The 20,790-nt window shown below is 47.2% G+C and overlaps 1 protein-coding gene across 7 annotated transcripts in view; it reads right to left on the bottom strand.

The window, feature by feature from the left end:
• Positions 1 to 20,790, bottom strand: part of Tmcc3 (transmembrane and coiled-coil domain family 3) — a 251,321-nt gene that overhangs the window by 6,533 nt on the left and 223,998 nt on the right. For 4 of the 7 annotated variants that reach the window (XM_057757870.1, XM_057757869.1, XM_057757875.1 and 1 more), the window contains 2 exons: positions 3,836 to 4,752; positions 873 to 1,008 (listed from right to left, as the gene is read on the bottom strand). In XM_057757870.1, coding sequence (XP_057613853.1) covers positions 873 to 1,008; positions 3,836 to 4,752 — 1,053 coding nt within the window. Of the gene's footprint in view, positions 1 to 872; positions 1,009 to 3,835; positions 4,753 to 6,729; positions 6,832 to 7,730; positions 7,745 to 20,790 lie in introns of those variants that run through there. The other 3 variants (XM_057757874.1, XM_057757872.1, XM_057757876.1) reach the window with 3 other exon arrangements.

Raw genomic sequence — 20,790 nt, 5'->3', positions numbered from 1 at the left:
ACACAAACTGTATTCTTTTAAACACTGCTTGGCCCATTAGCTCCAGCCTCTTATTGGCTAGCTCTTACATATTGATCTAACCCATTTTTAATATTCTGTGTAGCACCACGAGCTGGCTTACCAGGAAAGATCTTAACCTGCGTCTGTCTGGAGTAGGAGAATCATGGCGACTCACTGACTCGGCTTTTTTCTCCCAGCATTTTGTTCTGTTTACTCCACCCACCTAAGGGTTGGCCTATCAAATGGGCCTAGGCAGTTTCTTTATTAATTAACCAATGAAAGCAACAGATTAGAAAGAAATCACTCCCACATCAACTTAGGTAGATGCTGGCTATCAAACGTTTGCCATTCTTACACATATAAATCAATTGCTTTAAAGAAGAGACTGAAGGCTTGCTCAGAACCACAGTTGGTAAATAACAGACCTGGGACTCAAATCCCATGTTTACCCCAGAACGCCTGACTGCCACCCCTACCCCCTCCTCCTACCCCAGCTAGTGGGGCGCAGCAGGACTGGATTTCAGGGGTAGCTGTACTCTGGAAGGTGGCTCTTGATCGCTCCTGGCCTACTGAAGCCTCCTGAAGGCGGGGCTGCCTAACACTGGACACTTCATCACATTTTGGTGGTGTCGGAATTAGGCCAGCGATAAATCCTTGCCAACTGGGTTAGACAACAGGAGCACAGGGTAAATTATCTCAGAAATATTGTCAATACACGTCAGGAGGGTCAGGAGGTGGATGGGAAATGTCTGTGTGGAGAAGACACCTCGCTTCCCATGCACAAGGGAAATGTATCAAGTAAGTCTGCCTGGTGAGTTAAAGCCAGAAAAAGAAAACCCTTCACCAGGGTTCACTCGGGAAGGGGCCCATACCTGAATGTCCCTTGAGCGTTCATAGGCCTGGTAGGCCACCTTCTCCTCGGCGCTGGCTAGCTCCTGCTTCAGGTTGGCTGTCTCGTGCTGGTGCAGCTCTGTCAGGTCATGAAGCTGGTCCTCAAGCCTCTCATACCTTGAAAAGACAGGAGCCAAAATGAGCACGTTGTACAGGCATTCCAACAGTGCGTTCTAGAAGGATGTCTTTTTTTTTTGTCTGAGGGGGGTGCCCCTGACTTGTTTTCATCCCCCAGAGGACTGTCTTTCTAAAAAAGTAGGTCTATTTGTGGGAAACACAATTTTGGTTACCCCTGAATCCCAATTCTAGAAGGGACCTGTCTCTGCAGTCTTGATTTTTTTTTAAGACACAGGGTTTCTCTGTATGTAACTTTGGAGTTTGTCCTGGCATTCACTCTGTAGATCAGGCTGGCCTTGAACTCACAGAGATCCACCTGCCTCTGCCTCCCGAGTGCTGGAATTAAAGGCACCGCCTGGCTTGTCTCTGCAGTAATAACTGTATGTCCTCATTTCTGAGGCTTTAATGAGATCAAACTTTTATTTTAATTAATTTTTTTTTCACCCATGCCAGACCAGCACCTGGAAGAACTGCCATGACGACAGATAGACTTTGCAAAGGATGCAGCTGCCCCTAGCTAGGAGATGGCTGTGCAGCAAGGACAAGTCAGGATCGGCCATGTTTGCAGTGGCTTCTCCTTCTCCTGCCCACCAGTAACTGGGATCTCATGGTCACACAGCCTACAAGAAAAAGAATGAAGTTTTCCATTCCCGTGGTCAATCCCGCTACTTCACAGTAAACACCCTGACATGCCTTTTAGCTCTTTCACTTTATGTGCTAATAGATAACTAACCCCAAGGGCTGGAGAGATGGCTCAGTGGTTAAGAGCACGGGCTGCTCTTTCAGAGGTCCGGGGTTCAAACCCCAGCATTCACGTGGCAGCTCACAACTGTCTGTAATTTCAGTGCCCTCTTCTGGCCTCATGGGTACTGCACATATATGGTGAACAGATATACATTCAGGCAAAATACTCATACACACAAAATAAAAATAAATAAATCTTTAAAAAAAAACTAAATTACAAATTATAGATGACTTATGGAATAGCAGATTCAAAAACCCAAAAGCGAGAGAAAGACAGCTCCTTTCTCACACCCACCCCAGAGAAGAGGATTTGGGTCTTATCTGAAACTTTGTCCTGCCTGCTTTAAAGAGGGGATAATATCTAGGGAGGCTGTCTTAGCCTGGAATGACCGGTCCAGGCCAGTTGTAGATATTTATGTGAGTCATCTGATAGAATCATTTTTTTAAAAAGCAGGTGAAGGCTTAATTCAGATTTAATGATTATCTTCAGGTTTAGCTTCATGGGTGCCAAATGTTATCATGGTTCTAAGAAAGCCTTCTTAAGCTTCTTAGGTAATGCACCCAATGACTGTATCGCCGGGATCACAAACAAAACACAGGACACGTGAAAGCAAAGATGGTCCAAAACTCACACAAAGTGAGTATTTGTGATTTGGGATAAAACATGCGTCTAAAACACACTCTATCTCAAACTATCTAGATGAAACTAAGGTCAATGCGCTCTTGGCAAGCCATGGCTTGAAACACAGTTCTTGTGTGACGAACACACTGAAATAAAAGATACATATGTAAAATTAAAAAATGGTTTCAGGGCTGGTGATACATCTCAGTGGTACAGCACACACTTAAGATACATGAGGCCCTGGGTTCAAATATTGGCATCACAATCAAGTTTCATGAGAACGAGAAAAGAGCCACATTCTAAAGTATGACATAAAAATTATAACCAAGTGTAAAACAATGTGTAAGTTAGATTTACAACTTAACTGTTACAGTATGTAACGAACATTCACAATCTCTTTTATATTCTTAGACGTTAGCCCATTTTGACTGAGGTACTTTGGGAGGATCTTTTTTATGAGCAAAATGGGGCAAATAATCTCATATTTGATTATCTATATTCTTTATTAAGAACAGTATACATATAAATGCCAGCCTACAAAACACATACTTTCACAAGCAGCTGAGAGACCCCAAAAGGTTTGGATTAATCTCAAGATGGTGTTTGAGAACCTCTCATTCACAGTAAAATGCTTGCGCGTGCGTGCGTGCATGTGTGTGTGTGTGTGTGTGTACATATTTATATCTGTAATGTGGCTGTGTATAGAGGCCAGAGGTTGAAGCCACGTGCTTTCCTTAGTTGTTCTTGACTTTATTTGCTGAGATCGGGCCTCTCACTGAACCTGGCTAGGCTGGCCAGCCAGCAAGTTCCAGGAATCTGTCTGTCTCTACGGCCCCCAGTGCTGGGGTTACAGATCTGCGCTGTCTGTGCTGTCTCTACACCACCCCCTTCCCCAGTGCTGGGGTTACAGACCTGCGCTGCCAAGTTCACTTTTACATGGGTGCCACCTATCTGGACTTACGTCTTCATTCTTACATGGCAAGCAATGCCATTTACCCACGGAACCACCCCTCCAATCCATGCAAAGCTAAAAAATAAGTTCAGTGAACAAAATACAGATATTTGAAGCTGACACACCAAATAAAAACCCACCTCATTGTCCACTGAAACAGATTCACTTGACTGGCATTACGGAGGGAAATAGGTCTCTAGTGCAATTAAGACCATCACAGACGCCTGATGAATCAATGTCTTAATATGCACGTGAGTCACAGCTTGGCTGTTGATGTTTTAAGAGACCCACGCATATGTCTTCCTCTAACTGTCAGCCATAAGCCAGAAATTATGGAACTTAAGAGTTATGAAGGATGGAAAGGATTATCAATTTTTAAATGCCTCTGCACCCACATCTCTATTTATCGCAAACACATTCATTAGTGCACGACTTTGAAGTAGACAGCCTCTCTGGCTGGAAACTCACGTTGCGAAAGGAATCCCAATGGAGCACTCCGACCTACGTACCTGTACCTCTCCTCTTGCAGAGTCTGAGAGATGAAGCCATACTCTCTCTTAAACTGCACCTTCAACGCCTCAATGTCCTCCGCCAGCTGGGTTTGGGTGTCTTTGATCTCCCTCAGCGCCTCTAGGATCAAGGCCAGCTTCCCCTGGCTGTCCAGTGTGCTGGCCCCACCGGGGCCAAAGGACTGGTTCCCATTGCTGTCTGCCGAGCCTGACGTGCCGCTAGAACACTCGTCGTCACTGCCGTACTTGGGTTTGTTCACGATGGTAGCGCTGCCTCCATAGGCCCTGGTGCTGGCCTCGGGCCTGAACTCCTCCAGGGAATTTTTCAAGTGAGCGATGTTGTCCGCACTGCCGAACTTATTCCGGATCAAGTTGGCAAACTCTCTGGACTTATTGAAGACAAACACGGGGGGCGTGAGGGATACCCCCGGCATGCTCGACTTACTGCTTTCCAGGCAGTGGGGGGCAGTTCGGGATTTCACGTGGGCATCCTTCAGGGAGTGGTGTATCTCCTTCAGGCTGTCCTTAGAAATCTCCTTTGAGCTGCGAGAGGCCCCGTTCTGTTCAATCTCCCTCAGCTTTCTGTGGTACTGCTCCAACTTCTTCTGCAGCTGGGCGATCGAGTGGGCCGACTTCTGGTTCTTCTTTTCGAAGACCTGCTTGATCCGCCCGGCCTGCTGCTTGTCCGCGCTGCTGACGAGTTTTAGGTACTCCGCAACGTTTCCATCGCGGGACGTCTGCTCGATTTTGATCTGCTCCGTCACCTTTAGGATCTTTTGTTTCAGGCTGTCGGCGCTGAGTTTGACTTTGTGGAAGTCCAGGATGCCATCTGGGACGTCGAAGTTGAGGTTGGTGTCTGAGCCCCCTCGGCGGATGTTCAGTGGGAGGCTGAGGGTATTCATGTCATGGCGTTCTACCTGGAGGAACAGGAGAAACACATTGACACCTGAAGCAAAGGTGACATTCGGTGTGACAGAACTGGTTCACGCACACGCGGCACACACATGAAGTCCTAGACTGTCCAAGCGCTTGTGCCGCAGGATGGACACTCCGTGCTATCCTCCCAAGCTTCCAAAGGTAGGTCAGCCCAATCCCTTCCTCAATTTTGGTGTGCTGTACACAGCCTAGATGTGAAGCCCTACCTCCAGTGTATCTGATTTGCCATCTGTATGTGGTAGCTGTCGGTTTCCAGGATAGAAAACCCATGTAATTTGGGAGGCTTGTTCCTCGCAGTGTACTTTACCACGGGCAAGGCTTCTCATTCAGAACCCAGTCATTTAACCAGACGAGGAAAAAGAAAGAAGAAGAAGAACAAAATAAAACTTAAGCAGATACATCCATCAAGAAAATTATTTTTTCTAATAGAACCATTAAGCAGATATGACAGAACTGAATGGTGCATGATTAACTTTGATAACTGAATAATATACCAGCATCTCCATATGGGGACAAATAACTCCAAAGTACAACCCCAGCAATTAAAACAAGCGAACAGACGATTGTACAGCAGCTCTCAACCTTCCTAAGGCTGCAGACCTTTAACACAGTTCCTCACGTTGTGGTGACTCACAACCATAAAATTATTTTGTTGCTGCCTCGTAACTGCAATTTTGCTACTGTTATGGATCATAATATAAATATCTGCCAAGAAGGCTGTCTCATATGCGACCCCCAGGTTGAGAAGCACTGTGATTACACAAAGCTAGCATGACATTGCTTTTACACTCGCAGGCTGTCCAGACAAAGACTATGAAGTAGCATTGGGAAGCTTGGTCGGGGTTAGATGTTTGTGGTCTAAGAGGGAAGGTCGAAACCAGACAGTGCGCTAAGTTTGCTGATGTGTCCGTAGGGATTATCTTGTTTGATCATTATTACCAAGGATCATGCTAAAGCCACACACACACACACACACACACACACACACACACACACACACACGTAGAAACCGAGTGCTGCAGAGCCAGGGTTTGCATCCACGCTGCCTCAAACCCTATTACTCTGATACTGTCCTCAGAGGATGAAAAACAAGCCACCGTAGAGTCTGAACAGAAACTCCAATCATAGTATCTAAACGGGAGCATCTCAGATGTTGCGTTAATATCCCCGTGATAAGAATAATATCTTGACAGAACCCAACAGGAGATAAGGCAATAGCTGGCGGAAGTTACCCCTGCCCACACTGTAAAGGGAACCGGTAAGTTAGTAGCAAAAGGTTAGTAAGGAGTTAAACAGGCAGACCTCACAGTGTCTGAGTGACCCAATACAGGTCCCTTTCAACACTGAGTATGAAATCTTTGCCACCATCCTAAATCCTGTCCAGCGCCTTATCAGGAGGAAGCGATTTTGCCAACAGGCAAAGGTCTGCAGGGAGGCCTCCCACAAAACCTGCACAAGTTTGCTAGTGTTCTTTCTCTCTTGACCTATCTTCCTACACACGGTTGCCATGAAACGGACCCTTTCACGTTGCTTCCTCTGGTGGAAAGAGCATCATGAAGGATCACGCCAGTCAGGCTGGAAGGACATGAATGCCAAACCAATGTGAGACTCGAAAACAAGATGCTTGTAAGAAGTGGACAGAGGAACTGTGGCTTTGGTTGGTCAGGAAGGAGTGTCAGGTACCCAGCCGTCTTCGGGTCCCAGAAGGGTGGTCACAGCGAGCTCACAGAAGCTGTGTAACCGTGGCTCATAACTGGAACAGCAAAGGGTCCACACGAGAACAACAAAAACACACTGAACCTAGAAAATGCTGCTTTGAGACACACAGGGCAATTCATGGGGCTGTGCAGCCATGAGGCCGGGAACTGAATTTCGCAGGAGATAACAGACTGATTGTAACCTCCTAAGAGCTCCCAATCGAAACCACACCACCCAGTCGGTGCGAGGCCCCAGCTCACCTTTCAGACCTCGGTTGCATTGGAAGGATGCCATTTATCCTAAGGGAGCCAGTCGGCAATGAGTGGAGAATGTGAGCATCCCACAGACTTTCTCACAGTGTCTGCTACTCATCTTCTTCTTATCAAGATCCTACTGTGCTTCTGACAGCCACTCAGATGCCTCTTTCCCCAAGCTTCCTCAGTGCTGGCAGAAGCCGTTTCTTTCCGCAAGCCTTCTTATTGCCCTTTTATCGCGTGGTCCTACTTAATCCTGTCCTTATTGCTCATCCCTGTACTTTAACCACCAGTCATCGACCGGAGGGTGAAACTGGAGAGATGATGTCACAGCTGTACCCAGCCTTGGCCAGCACCTCCTTTATTCACAAAGGATTGTCAACAACTGATCAGCTAAAGGTGACATCATTCTCTATTTCAAGGCGTCTACACCGAAGTCATTCAAGACATCGATTCATAGAATAAAAAAAACACAGCCTCAGGTGTTCTGGCCATGCAGCCCTGACAATTCTAGGTAGAGCCATTTCCAAGTACCCAGACTGTTCCTAACAGATTACACTAAAAAGAAACCTGAGTAGCCCTGAGTGACGATATACACAAATCCAAATGAGGACTTCCAGTCTTTAAACGAAGTATAACTTACACTCAGGAAAGATGTCGGTATGTAAAGTACCATGAACATTGACAATGTGAACACGCTGTGCCCTGCAACTGCATTGAGTTTAAAGCAGAGCAGAAGCACTTCCAGGCCTCGTCAACCACAGCTACATGGTTTTTCCCTCCAGGGGAATCCTCAGAGTGTCCACTGGTCTGGCCTATATACACAATATTCTTGCTTTTTTTTTTTCTTTTTTGCCCAACCCTGTTTATGACTCCTAGGCACTTGCACTTGTCCTAGATTTCACAGATAAGATTGCATTAAGTTATATAAATATCTAAAAAACAAGTGACATTCTTCTTTTGATAATTCTCCCACTATGTCTGAAGAGAAACGTTAGACGGTTTACCTGGGAAAACGCATCAGTAAGTCTTTCTTACTGATCTTACTGAATCAGCTCATCTTTCGTCAGCTCTCCGCACCCATGGGCCGGTCAGTCACAGAGGTAGTCCCAAGGCGATGGGCCCAGTTCTCTTAAATCCGGTCCGGGGCAACCTTATCTACAGAGCCGTGTTTACCCCCAGGAGGCCAACTGACTTCTGCCTTACTTTAAAGTCTCAACAATGCTTGGCAGGTCCTCAAGACTGGGTTGGGGAAAGCCAACAGCACTTAAAGCTCAAGTCAGTCTTACTGCCTGCCAACAAATCTCAGTTAAAAACACTTGCAGAGCCGGGCAATGGTGGCGCACGCCTTTAATCCCAGCACTTGGGAGGCAGAGGCAGGCGGATCTCTGTGAGTTCGAGACCAGCCTGGTCTACAAGAGCTAGTTCCAGGACAGGCTCCAAAACCACAGAGAAACCCTGTCTCGAAAAACCAACCAAACAAACAAACAAAAAAACAAACAAACAAAAAAAAAACCACTTGCAGAGTGGCAGAACTGTTTGGGGGTGCACGTTTTGATCTCTTATATAAAGCCTGGCCATTGCAGAGATAATTGAGGGCCAGGTATACATTGCTTAATTTTTGGGGCACACACAGGTGTGACCCCCTGTCCTACCTTGACTGGAGGTCAGAGAGTTTGAGCTCATTTTTGCTCTTTCAAAGTTGTTGTCAACAGGTGTGGCCGCAAACGAGATATTCTGACCTAGGGTGTGGTTAATTAGTATTTTGGGTGTAGAGGATCTGCTCCACCTGGACCGAGGGTCAGAGAATTCAACTCTGTTCCTTGTGTCATGTTAGTGACATCTGTCGCCTCCTCCCTCCCCGTTTGGTGTGATGTATTAGCGTGTGGAAGAATAAACGAGGAATTCAGTATTCACTGAACGCCCCTCCCGATGCTGCTCTGTGTTTCTGTCTCTTATTTCTCCCATGTCTCTGTTCCTTTTGCTTAGTACAGTCCTCATGCTCCTACCCTGGAACGTTGTGAGTTTTGTCGAAGCCGGTTTTCGACACTCAGTGCCCACAGGTGTCCTGAGTGTCAACTGAGACAAGGCTGTATGTGCGAGGAAGAGGGCTGAGCTCTCCCTGCATCGCTTATCCTGGAACTGGCAGGGGAAGGTGCAACCTGCTTTCAGAATCCGGCTGCGGGAGGAGGTCAGAGGTTCCCAGACCACCAGCAGTCAGCATGGATAAGGACTGCATGCACCAGGGAATGCGGCTTTTTCCTGGCACTGATTTACTAGCTACATGCCTCTGGGTAAACTAAGTCACACGCCTGAGGCTCTATTACCCAATCTGTAGATCTGTAGAATGGGGGGGGGGATAGACACCAGAGTAAATGCCGTATAATTTGAGGAAATACAGCACACAGCAAATCGAAGCCAGTAACAGCGGTGCAGTCCAGACTGAGGGCCCTGGAGGCAGATATCCATGCTCTTTCATCTTGGCACTCTCCTTGTAGACCACACAGCCGCTGAAAAAGACTCTTTCCTTGCCTCAGTTTCCCCCTCTGTGAAATGGACTTAAAGATTCAAGAAGGGCTGGGGAGGGTAAAGGTTGCTGTTCAAGCATGAGGACCTGAGTTCAAATCCCCAGCACCCACATAAAAAGGCAGGGTACGGCTGCGCACACACATATAACCCCGTGCCATGGAGAGTGTAGAGGCCCGGGGATGGCTGGGGCTTCCTGGTTTCTAGCCTAGCTTCAGGTTGAGTGCAAAAGCCTGCATCAGGAGAATACAGTGGGGAATAAGTGAGCAGGACACTCAAAGTTCTCCCCTGACACACATATACGCGCGCGCACACACACACACACATGCATGCACACGGTATTCTCTAGTCACTGTGAAGAATAAATGATTAACAAACAAAGCTACAGAACCCGGTACACAGAATGGCTTCAATCAGTGTTTCCTACATCTTCCCAATTTCATTTAAAAATGTACTTTTATGCAAAATGTGAGGGAAAAGCAGGCACCATTGTATTACCAATGGCTATTTTTACAACACGGGGCTATAAGGGGTCATTCTTTATCATGCTTCTGTATTATCCCATTTAAAAAATAAAGCCAGCAGTAATATTGTTTTGGCAGGAAGAGAGGTTGTTTTTGAAAAGAGATGGCTGACTCTTCCGTTCTCCCACAGCGACCTGGCTGTTATCACTTGGATAAAAGGCAGACCACCAAGCATCCCTGCGAAACACCATTCCTAATTGTGTTTTTTTCCGGCCGCAGAGACATTTCCACTGTCACCTCAATGTTCTAGAACAAAGGCTGAGGAAAAGGCTAAGCTCTGGACAGACGTCAAAACCTGCCCCTGAGTCATCGCTGCAGCCCATCAGGCCTCCTGCAGTGTCCCAAGGTAACTCACGGCCACCCTGGATCCTGGCACAATGCGGTCCTTACGAGTGAGCTCAGGGCTCGGCGCTTTTCTGCTGTGCATTTATTTACCTCTCTGGTCCCTACAGGAAGAGAACAAGATGTGCAAGGGACACCCCGAGAACCCAGGCAACAAAGCTGGCAGGAGAAGGGGGCTGTGTACTTCTGTGTACCCTCTCTGGCTAACATAACTTGTCCCAGAAGTCCCCAGAGGTCCATGTACCGGTGTTACGGTGGCACAGCCATGAGAGGAAGGCGGTCATGGAGGCAGTCACGGTCACGCTGGCTTTACAGAAGCCCATTTTCTTACTTAGGAGTGGGTGGTTAAGGTAAGGCCACCCCGTATTCTTGGCCCCTTCTGCACATGTCAGATTCCCCTTTTGCTCCTCTGCCATGCTGTGATGTCACTGGGGTTCACCAGCAGGATGCTGGTGCTATTTGGACCTGATCCCTCCATTATCACAGACCAAAGAAATCTCTCTGTAAGTCAGCATTCTGTTTTAACAACAGACAGTGGTCTATAAGATCCCTAAGGAACCTGAACTGAAGCTCAGAACTTGCAGGGATCTAGTCAGATCAACAGACAGCTAGTAACTATCTACTGAGTCCCAAGGCCAAGCACAATAGATCTCTGCCCATAGAAAGGCAGCCTGAATTAGGACATACGAGGAAAGGGGCAGGTCCTTCCAACAGGCAACCACTTCCACAACAATGGGTATTTCAGGGTACCTGAAGGTGTGGGTTTACATCCAGGCCACAAGGGACAGCATGGTCAGAACCCAAGAGTTTGGAGGGGTCCGTGGCCAGGCTTCTCATCATTCTCAGTGATTTTACTGTTTTTAACTGGTCTTAGCTGACTTCTGCATTTCCGGTCTAGAGTGAAGGCTGTTCCTACCGTGTGCCAGTCAGAATATGCAAGGCTTTGCCATGGCAACAATGTCAAAATCTCAGTTGCTCCCCCACCCCACCTCTCCCTCTCCCTCCCTCCCTCCCTCCCTCCCTCCCTCCCTCCCTCCCTCCCTCCCTCCCTCTCTCTCTCTCTCTCTCTCTCTCTCTCTCTCTCTCTCTCTCTCTCTCTCTCTCAAGGTCTATTTCTTGCTCATGCCAGCAGCTCAAGTCAGCTGTGGGACCCGAGCCCTGCCGGAGCCGATCCCATCTGTACACTACTCCCTCTTTACACGTCTCCCAGAGACACACATCAGGGACTTGCTCCACAAGTCATGCTCCTCTGTGTCTCCTGGGGACAAGGAAGCATTGTCCTGCTTCAAGCCAAAGAAGGACAAAGTCACCTTAGTGACAGATACACAAGAGCTTATCTGTGAACTGCTCTCTGGGGTAGATTCTACTGGTGATAATGATTTTGCAAATAAGGGAACCAGGCACAGAGAAGTTAAGTTGGTAGCAGGACTTGTTGCTAACCAAGGGAGGAGCCAGGTCAGAAAGTTCAAGCCTTGTTCCTCTAGAGCTTGCTTCCCTAACAGGACTGAGTCCGTGTGAATTAGGCACAATGCTAAGGGTTTTTAAGCGTCCACTTATCTTTCACGCTAGCCCTCTTTTATGAGAACGCTGAGCTTACCAAAAAGATATATTGTCTCTTGAAGCCCATGGACAATGCGTGGCTTAACTGGATCTCAACTTGGATTTATGAGATGCTCAAGGCTGGCCATGAAAACTAAACTCTACGGTACTGTAAACATGGCCGCCTGGGCTTGTGTGGACTCTGGGCTCCAGGGAGAATCCTGTCAGAAGATCTCCCTTCATCCCCAATTCTGCACTTATCACTTCCAGTAAGAGGGCTTCCTGAGCCCTGATGTGGCTCTCTGGCATGTCCCCACCTCAGGTCAAATCCATGCCGTAAAATGTGAGCCGTGGTTTAAGTCAAATGCTTTTATAAGGGCTAAAAGGTGATTGCTTTTATGGTAACAACACCTAAACATTTACGGTCACCAAGAGAAAAGACTGGGACAGAAGTGTAAAGGAAAGAGAGGACAGTAAGGGATGGAGGTGGGTGGGGATAAAGGGGATTTGGGAGTGTCATGTGACCAGTGATTTAGGGCCTGGCATCTGGGAAGGGAACCCAAGGCAGGCCTGGAGGAAGGGTAAGGTTTCTCTCCTCTGAGCTCTCCCTCCCCTCCACTAGTGACGTCTACTGTACTAGGTCACCTTCCTCCTGACTCGTCACACACTTGAAAGCTGTCTAGTGAGGCTGTGAACACGGAACTTGGAAAATTTAGCTAGATAAACATCAAGTATTTTCTGCCCCCCTACCTCCCCCCCCCCGCTACAGGATTTCTCTGTGTAACCCTGGCCGCCCTGGAACTCACTCTGTAGACCAGGTTAGCCTCAAACTCATAGATCCACCTGCCTCTGCCTTCCGAGTGCTGGGATTAAAGGCCATGTGTCACCACTGCCTGGCTGCGCTTGACTTTCTTGCTAATGGAGCCAATGCACCCAAAAACACAACCACCACACCTCCCATTACCAAAAACAAAAAGCCTGGGCAAGCCTCTTGTCACCTGTTCTTAGAGACCTATGGCTGCATTCACACAGACACCTGCTCAGAAGACCTGATATCTCCATTCTCTGGAAGAAGGCCAGTCCCTCCCAACATGTCCCTAACTAATAGTTTTCAGGATCCTTATGTGTCACCCAGAAGGACACTTTTTTAGGGAAGTACCTTTGTTCAATGTTTCCAATTCGCCTGGGCAAGGACATTCCTTCTGATTGTCCCCACCTGACAACAAAGTGCACTACGTCCAGCATGGCACCAACACTCTCACTAAAACATTTCCTCCCAGCACCTGGCTCCCTCCCTGGCATCACTGGAAGGGGAATCTCCCGAGTGTCAAGGTTGCCCTGCCTTATGCCCGGAAGAGAGGCCCTGCCACTCTGTAGGTAAGGACCATTTGGAGCCACAGCTGGAGGACACACGCCTTCAACAGCTCCATCCTTCTCCATAGACGCCACAAGCTAATACCGTGGGGAAGGTGCGTGAGGCAGCATTTAAGGCTCTCAAAGGCAAATTCTTCAAGCATCCTCAAGCGCTTACAAACACTTGATACTGTAATTATAAATAATTATCTTCTCATTAAGCCTCTACCAGCCAGCGCTGCTAATCTACTTTGAATTACATGCACAGGAAAATACACATTTCTTCAAAAATGGCTCATAACTCACATGTTGAATTCGCACAAACTAATCGCAGATGACATTCGTCTGACCTGGTAGAGATTTCCTACCTATGTGCTAGACATAGATGTCGGAGTGAGGAAGAGGACTGTCCCCAGAAGGACAAGCAGGGAAAGCGATGGTGACCTTAGACAGAGCACAGTTTCCAGTGAAGAACAGACCGGAAACCGCACAGGCTCATAGGCAACACCTGCAGCAGCTGCTTCTAGGAAGAGTCTCCAGACACCTATGTCCCTTGAGCTCAAGCAAGCCTGGGAACCTAGTACCTGGTCCTCCCCTCCCCAGGCCCTGGCAGAGACGTCCTGAGAGAAGGGCTTGCCGGTCCTCTCGGGAGATGGTGAGCTAAACACAGAACAACTGAGTCCTGATGCTTTTACTCCCTGATTCAGAATCTAGGGAAGGAATAAAATGAAAGGCCCTGGGCTCAAACTTGAGGCCTCTCAAAGGCGTCTGGAGCCTCGCCCACTCTGCCTGTGCATGCGTCCTGGACTGTGGCCGGCAGCAGGGGGAGCCAGTGAGCAAGAGAAGGTGGGAAAACCTTGCTCTACTCTATTTAGACAGGCACCCCCAGGAAGAGCTGAGGAAGCCGCTGTAAAAGAACCTCGGACCAGTCTTCACAACTTTTAGCCAATGGGCAGAGAGAATACGGCCAGGCCTGGGGTAGAACTTCTGCCTTCTATGACCTGTCCCTTTCTCCTGTAACGCTGATTCGCAGGCTCCTTTACCCCAAACATGCATGGTGAGAGCTCTTGGGAGCCATCTGCTTAAGCCAAGCTTCTGAATAACAGAAACGCAGCACCCTCGTCCTCAGCCCTTCAGCATCGAGGACCTGAAGGTCTGTGCAGGGTCTTCCTGCCTTGGCCACACCCCACAGCACAGCCACCCTTTGTGTGGGACCTGGAGCAGATCTGTGTACGACCACTGCAATAAGGCAAGGCTAGCTGGGACACAGACCTATTGAGTCCTCACAGCTCCATAAGCAGCCGTCATGTCACGAGCTCAACCGTATGGGTCTGAATGTGGGAGGCATCAGATAACCGTGGTTACAGCTCAAAGACACAGAGCTGAGATCTTCACCAATGGCTCGGCTTTAACCTTCATCTCGTTTCCGAGTATCTGACAAGCACCCATCCCTGAATACTTGATGCATTTTCCCGTTCCTGTGCTGGCTCTCCAGCGTAGCGTGGCCTCCCATGTCCCCCGTCCTAACTCACCTTCCAAGGCGCAAATCTAACACCGACTCTTCCGAGAAGCCGCTCCCACCCTCAGGACCAGCTGGAACTGATGAGACCTGTCCTTGTGCCTCACCGCAAATTTGCAACTGCCCTCTTTACAGTGTTTATTCTGCTTTGTGTGGTAAGTATTTGTGTAACATTTGCTCCCTCAACATTTGGAAGCCTCCCTGGGGAGAAGGCTCGGCTAAAGAGCCACCTGTCTGCCCACACTGTTTCCTCAATAGAACCTCTGTGTTTGTGGAATGAATCAGTGGTTGACAAACAGCCAACTGGGACATCCAGTTGGTCCTCTTGTTTACACTTGTTCGGCTCCTTGCAATGAAATCAAGAAGAACCTGTGGCTGGGGGTGTGACCTGGCTGGAAAGACAACCTGGCTTTCAAGCCGGACTGGAGAATTGTTCATGCTCAGATACGAAGGAACCCCGCAACTCCCATGGGTCTCCTCTGCTCCTCGTAGTGTATGGGTGGTCAACTACCCAATGATATTTTTTAAGATTGAATGTAAGTGTGTCGGTGTGTAGGTATGTAGATGTGAATGCAAGAGCCTGAGGAAGCCAAGGGTGTCGGACTCCCTGAAAGTGGAGCTATAGGCAAGAGTGAGCTGCCTGGTTGGCTGGTAAGGAACACACTCAGGACCTCTGCATGAGCAGGGAATGGATCTTCATCTCTGAGCCATCTCTTTAGTGCCCCCAAATGCTAATAAGAATCACATTGCACAAAATATGCAGTCAGGACCTCTCCCTTCCTAAATGGCATTTCCCTGGAGGTACTATTATGATTAATGCTGAGAGCACAGGTGCCTACTATATCGAACACATCTATACGTTTTGATTCGATCCACTCTTTTAATAAGGAGGCAGTCTTGAATTAACTTATCTAATGAGCCAGGAAGACTGTCAAATGTGGTGGCAATGTGGATGTATCCAGAGATAAGTGTTATGTGAAATAACCCAGACATGGGAAATCAGATGTGTGTGTTCATTCATATATGGAATTCTGAAAAAGCCGAGTTTATAGGACTAGAAAAAAGAGGCCAGGAGAAGAGAGAATGGGGGAGAGAGAGAGAGAGAGACTGCTTATTGATACAATGTTACAGCCAAACAAAGGAACAAGTTACAGTGTTCTGTTACACAGACAGCAATGATAGCATCAGTACCGAAACCTACAGTGAAAGCTAGGAGAGAGAATTTTGAATGTTATCACCAAAAAGAAATGATAATTGCTTCAGATGAAAACCCCAAGTAGTTTGAGTTATGACATAGATGATATCATACTACTAGACATATCATTACATATCCCTAAAGACATACACTTCGGTCTCTGTCAATGAAAATAGTGCCACGTAGTGTTTCTTGATTCCTAGTAAGCATAATCCAATTGGGTATAACCTAAAAAATACGGGTATCCTAGGGCTGAGTGAAGTTCAGTGCTCGAGTGCTTGCCTATGATCTGAGGCTTGAAGATGAAAGCCCAAGACAATTTACTGCTTTTTATTTATTTATCTATTTAGTATGGACACATGCCAGAGCGCTGTGGAAGTCAGACGGCGGCTTGTAGCGATCGGTTCTTTCCTCGGATTATGTGGGTCCAAGGATTGAACTCAGGTCATCGGAGTTGGTGACAAGTGTTTTACCCTCTTGCCATTGCCATACTCCTCACCTCTTAAACTATCAGATTATGCTTGTCTGCCTGTCTGTCCATCCATCTATCAATCCACCCACTCATCTATCCAGATATCTCTAACAGATAAGAGACTAGAATTCAGACTCTCATTTTGTGGGTGGAGAGAGTGACATGGCCCATGTGGAGTTATCAAGCTGGCAAGTGGCAGAATTGTGGTTGCAGTCCCCATCTACCTGGCTGCTACCACAGTTGCTGACAGCCAGTGCCCGAGCTGAGCCACAGGCTGGCCACATACGTGGACACAGAATGTTTTACTTAAGACAGTCCTCGGTGCCACGAGGCAATTGCTGGATCTGCTTTCAACCTGATATTAACAAGGGAAGCTTAAATCCCAAGATATCTTGCAGAATGAAAAATGCAGGCTACTTCTGTTTCAGCCACTCATAACGCCAGACGGGAACTCCCTCCTCCGGCTGAGTTCAGAACCCAACTGTCACAGCCGCTAAATGCTCGCCGTCAGCCACAGACGAGCACAGGATTCCTGCTTGCACTGTACTGCAGATTAAAGAGACCGGACATGCTTGTTTCAGAGGGAGGTAAGGGCTCTCGGAACACTTTATTGTCCAAGGAAAGGATCCATGGAGAAATAAAAGACACTGTGAATTGTGGTTTTAAAGATAAGCACTGTATCACGACCCATCTTAAAACCCAAGTCTATCGTTGGGCTGACTATATTTCCAAAACAGAGGGAGCAGCCAGCCAGGGCCAACTCACAGCACATGCAGCGACCAGGCAGCTCAGATTTCTTGGGATTCCATAGCCATGTGTCCTACGGAGAGGTCAATGACCAGGTGGTGGCATAAGCGAGAGCCTCAGGCACAGATTTCTGACTTGAACCAACTTGATTCAAGCTGAAGTTCTGCCATGTTGTGTTACTTTGTATAAGTTACTCCCCCCTGTGCCTTAATCTATGTGTGAAATGAGAACAGTGTATCGATTCTACAGGGTAACTGTGAGGTCAGTGTGAACCCAATGCTTTAACTGGCCTTGTGCAGAGCAAGCATTGAAAATGGTTACCACATACGGAACCCAATACACTCTAGGAAGATAGCAACTTTATTTGTTCAAGTCCAAAGCCAAGAGCAACAAGAATACCATTGCTTTCATTGCCAACACATGCACACACACATCCCCACATGTGTGTGCAAAGCACAAACACAGATGTACAGCAAGCATGAAATTTGCCACTATTGAACTGGGTAAGTAGTTGAGTATCTGTTGTGATGTAACTTCTGCTTTTCCACATAAAAACATAAAACACGACGATTCATATTCAATTAATTTCCTGACCAACTGAGGGTTTTAATCCTGCTTGAAAGCACTTTAATTGGGAAAAGACAATTTCCCCAATTTCCTGTTTGCTAACTATATCTAATTTGTTTATTTTTATTTCATGTGTTTCACCTGCATATGCGTCTGTGTGAGGGTGTCAGACCCCCTGGAACTGGGGTTACAGACAGCTGTGAGCTGCCATGTGGGTGCTGAGAATTGAACCTGGGTCTTCTGGAAAAGCAGCTAGTGCTCTTAAGCGCTGAGACATCTCTCCAGCCCCTGCTAACTAGATCTAAAGAGATGCTGACATTCTGAAGAACGTTCTATGGTTTCTCCCTGGCTGGTAGGTCAACAAAGTTCCCATTGCTGTAAGTCCACCGCTCTCTGCCCTTCAGAACCCTTTCTGTGAAACTTTCTGTAGCTCATTGCTACCTTGGCAGGAAGATGAAGGATTTGTTTGTTTTTACATGCAGAGACCACAGAAATGGAACTGACCCTAAGACTTCCCATCCTAAGAATAATTCTGTGGTTTTTGTTTTGTTTTGTTTTTGTTTATTTTTTTAATGAGAGCTTAGAAAGGACCACATTCAAGAACACAAAACATTCGAGACAATACTTTAAACTAAAAACGCTATAGAAACACAGGAATTGGTCAACAGCCCCCTCCTTCTCCATCCCTGACTGGTTTTAATTAAACGGCTTCTCGGACAGAGTCAGCTACGCTTCATTTAACTGACACTAAGGGAAGTGGATGGGATCCAGGTGAGGGACTGGAACCTCGAGATAACAGAAACTCTTGCCAAGGAAGAGTCGGCATTTTTAGGTTTTACCAGTATTGTGTTCTTGTTGACCACAGCTATTGCCATGGCTTGGGACACGGGAGCTGAACGGCTGGTCCCTAGATGGTGGCACTATTTGAGGAGATGAGGCTCAGCTGGTGTGTGTGGCAAACTAAGGAGCCTCTGAGGGTTATAGTCTGGCCCTGCTTCCAGCCCAACTCTTTGCTTCCTATCTATCAAAATGTGAGAGGCAGCGGCCTCACGCTCAGGCCACTGCTGAGCTGCCCCATCTGCCATGCTTCCCTGCCATGATGTACAGAATTGAACTAAAGCTCTCTTCCCTTACGTTGTCTGCGTCACTACAATGAGCAAAGCAATAAAGACAGTCCTCCGCCGAATAGAACGTGAATTGCGACACAACACAGTTACCTCAGGAAGACACCGACATAGGTGGAACAGCGATCTGTGCAGTAGTTAACTTCAGACCTTAGGAACCTGGGAGAGGGAACTGGGTGGCCGAACTCCACAGCCTTGCAAGGTCTCTGCAGCTCTCACACCCAGCAATCTGGTACTGACACAGAGTGACAATGGGCTTACTAAATACATGAAATTATCAGCAAATTGAGTATGCGTCCACTGTGGTATCAGTGTGGCCATAATGAAAAAAGCATGCAGCTAGTAGTTTAAAATGCAGCCCGCCAAAGGAGCAGAGGACCTGCTAATACATAACGCCACAGAGCAGCAGTTCTCAACCTGTGGGTTGCGGCCCCTTTGGGGGTCCAACAGCTCTTTCACAAGGGTAGCCCAAGACCATCTGCATATCGGATATTTACATTCCGATTCATAACAGTGGCAAAACTACAATTTTGAAGTAGCCATGGAAATAATTTTATGGTGGGGGGGTCAGCACAACATGAGGAACTGGATAAAAGAGTCGCAGCATTAGGGAGGTTGAGAACCACGGCTGTAGAGTAAGCTCCTGCATAAAACGCTTCAAAAAGAAAAACACAGAACATTCACGCTGAGACTGGCGCAGGGATTACCCTTGCAAAAGTTGGGAGAGTGAGTCACCAGGAGGGGGCGCTAAGGAGCACCAGGCTACTATCGCTACTGATCCAGATGACAATCGCTCCACCTAGGGTAGGAATCACCCAACCATACATCTAAGATAGATGCGGGTTACTGAAAGTTATATCCCCCCCCAAAAAAAGTAACATAAGAAGCAAAAAGTCTTAGACCATGAAAACGCAAGAGCTGTCAAGATAATTTTACAGTAAGAACATTAGCCTGTCAATGTGTGCTGCATTTTAGTTCAGCGTGCACATGCTATCTGATAAATGATAAAAGTGTGTGTGTGTGTGTGTGTTACCAGAACACAAAATGTAAATGAAAAGTACCGGAAGTACTTTTATCTGGGAGGTAAACGAGCTGCATCAGATTTAGACACGGAAATGCTTAATTTTAAATTCTGAAAAACAGCAATCCCCAAATACCATGTTGCCACACACTGGGCTCATGTCTTGTCTCACTACATAATGGTTACTTAGAGAGCCAATGTTTCTCAAAGAGGCTGGATTGAACTAGAAAGGACACCAACACACAGGCCACATTGTTTCTATGATAGCGGACAGAATTTATTAAGTTCGCTTCCAAACCAGTCCACGCAGATCCGGACTCTCTATTTGGAAAATGCCCTCCTCTCCTCATCTGCTCTGTGAGACTGGCGGAAGGCTTGGCGGCTGGAGTCCCAGAGAGGGGTGTGACAAGCTCCGCCCTGGGCGTGGGCGTAGGTGGAGAGGCACACAGTGACCTGTGTGTAAGAGAATGCCGTACGTGTCACAGAGAATGGAACGGAGAGGAAGCTGTGAGGAAGTCTGATGATTCAGTGAGGGTTCTGGTAACGAGACACCTGATATGGACTGGGGGGGGAGGTAACCTCCCCCCTGGACTTGCCGGGGAGGGGGAGGCTTGAAAAGTTACCAGGATGCATGTGGTAGTTCACGACTGCTATCCTAACACCCAGGAAGTTGAGAGAGAAGGAAGAAAAAAAAATCCAGTTAAGACAGTCTACCTGGAGAGCAATGTTTAGGAGATACTTTTAAAAAGTTGTGATTTATTTTTAATTTTGCATTTTGGTTTCAGGTTGTTTTTTGTTTGTTTGTTTGTTTTCAAGAGAGAGTCTCTATAGCCCTGGCTGTCCTGGCACTCACTCTGTAGACTAGGCTGGCTACAAACTCTCAGAGATCCTCCTGCCTCTGCCTTTTGAGCACCGGGATTAAAGGTGTGCTTCACCAGCCTGGCACAACATTATGTCTGAAAGGAAGCCAAGGGCTGACGAAGACAGAGCCTCTGGTCAGGCTACACTTGATCATGGAAAATGTTGAAAAACAAAGTGAAATGTCAGAAATAAAAATTAAAAAAAAAATGGCCTGTTTAAATCCTGTTGTTTTTATTTTTTCTTTCTTTCTCTTCTTTTTGAGATATGGTTTCTCTGT

Source organism: Chionomys nivalis, chromosome 25 (assembly GCF_950005125.1).
Source record: "Chionomys nivalis chromosome 25, mChiNiv1.1, whole genome shotgun sequence".
Taxonomy (NCBI): Eukaryota; Metazoa; Chordata; class Mammalia; order Rodentia; family Cricetidae; genus Chionomys; species Chionomys nivalis.
The sequence above is the reverse complement of the archived record's forward strand: the minus strand, read 5'-3'. Positions and strand labels throughout refer to the sequence as shown.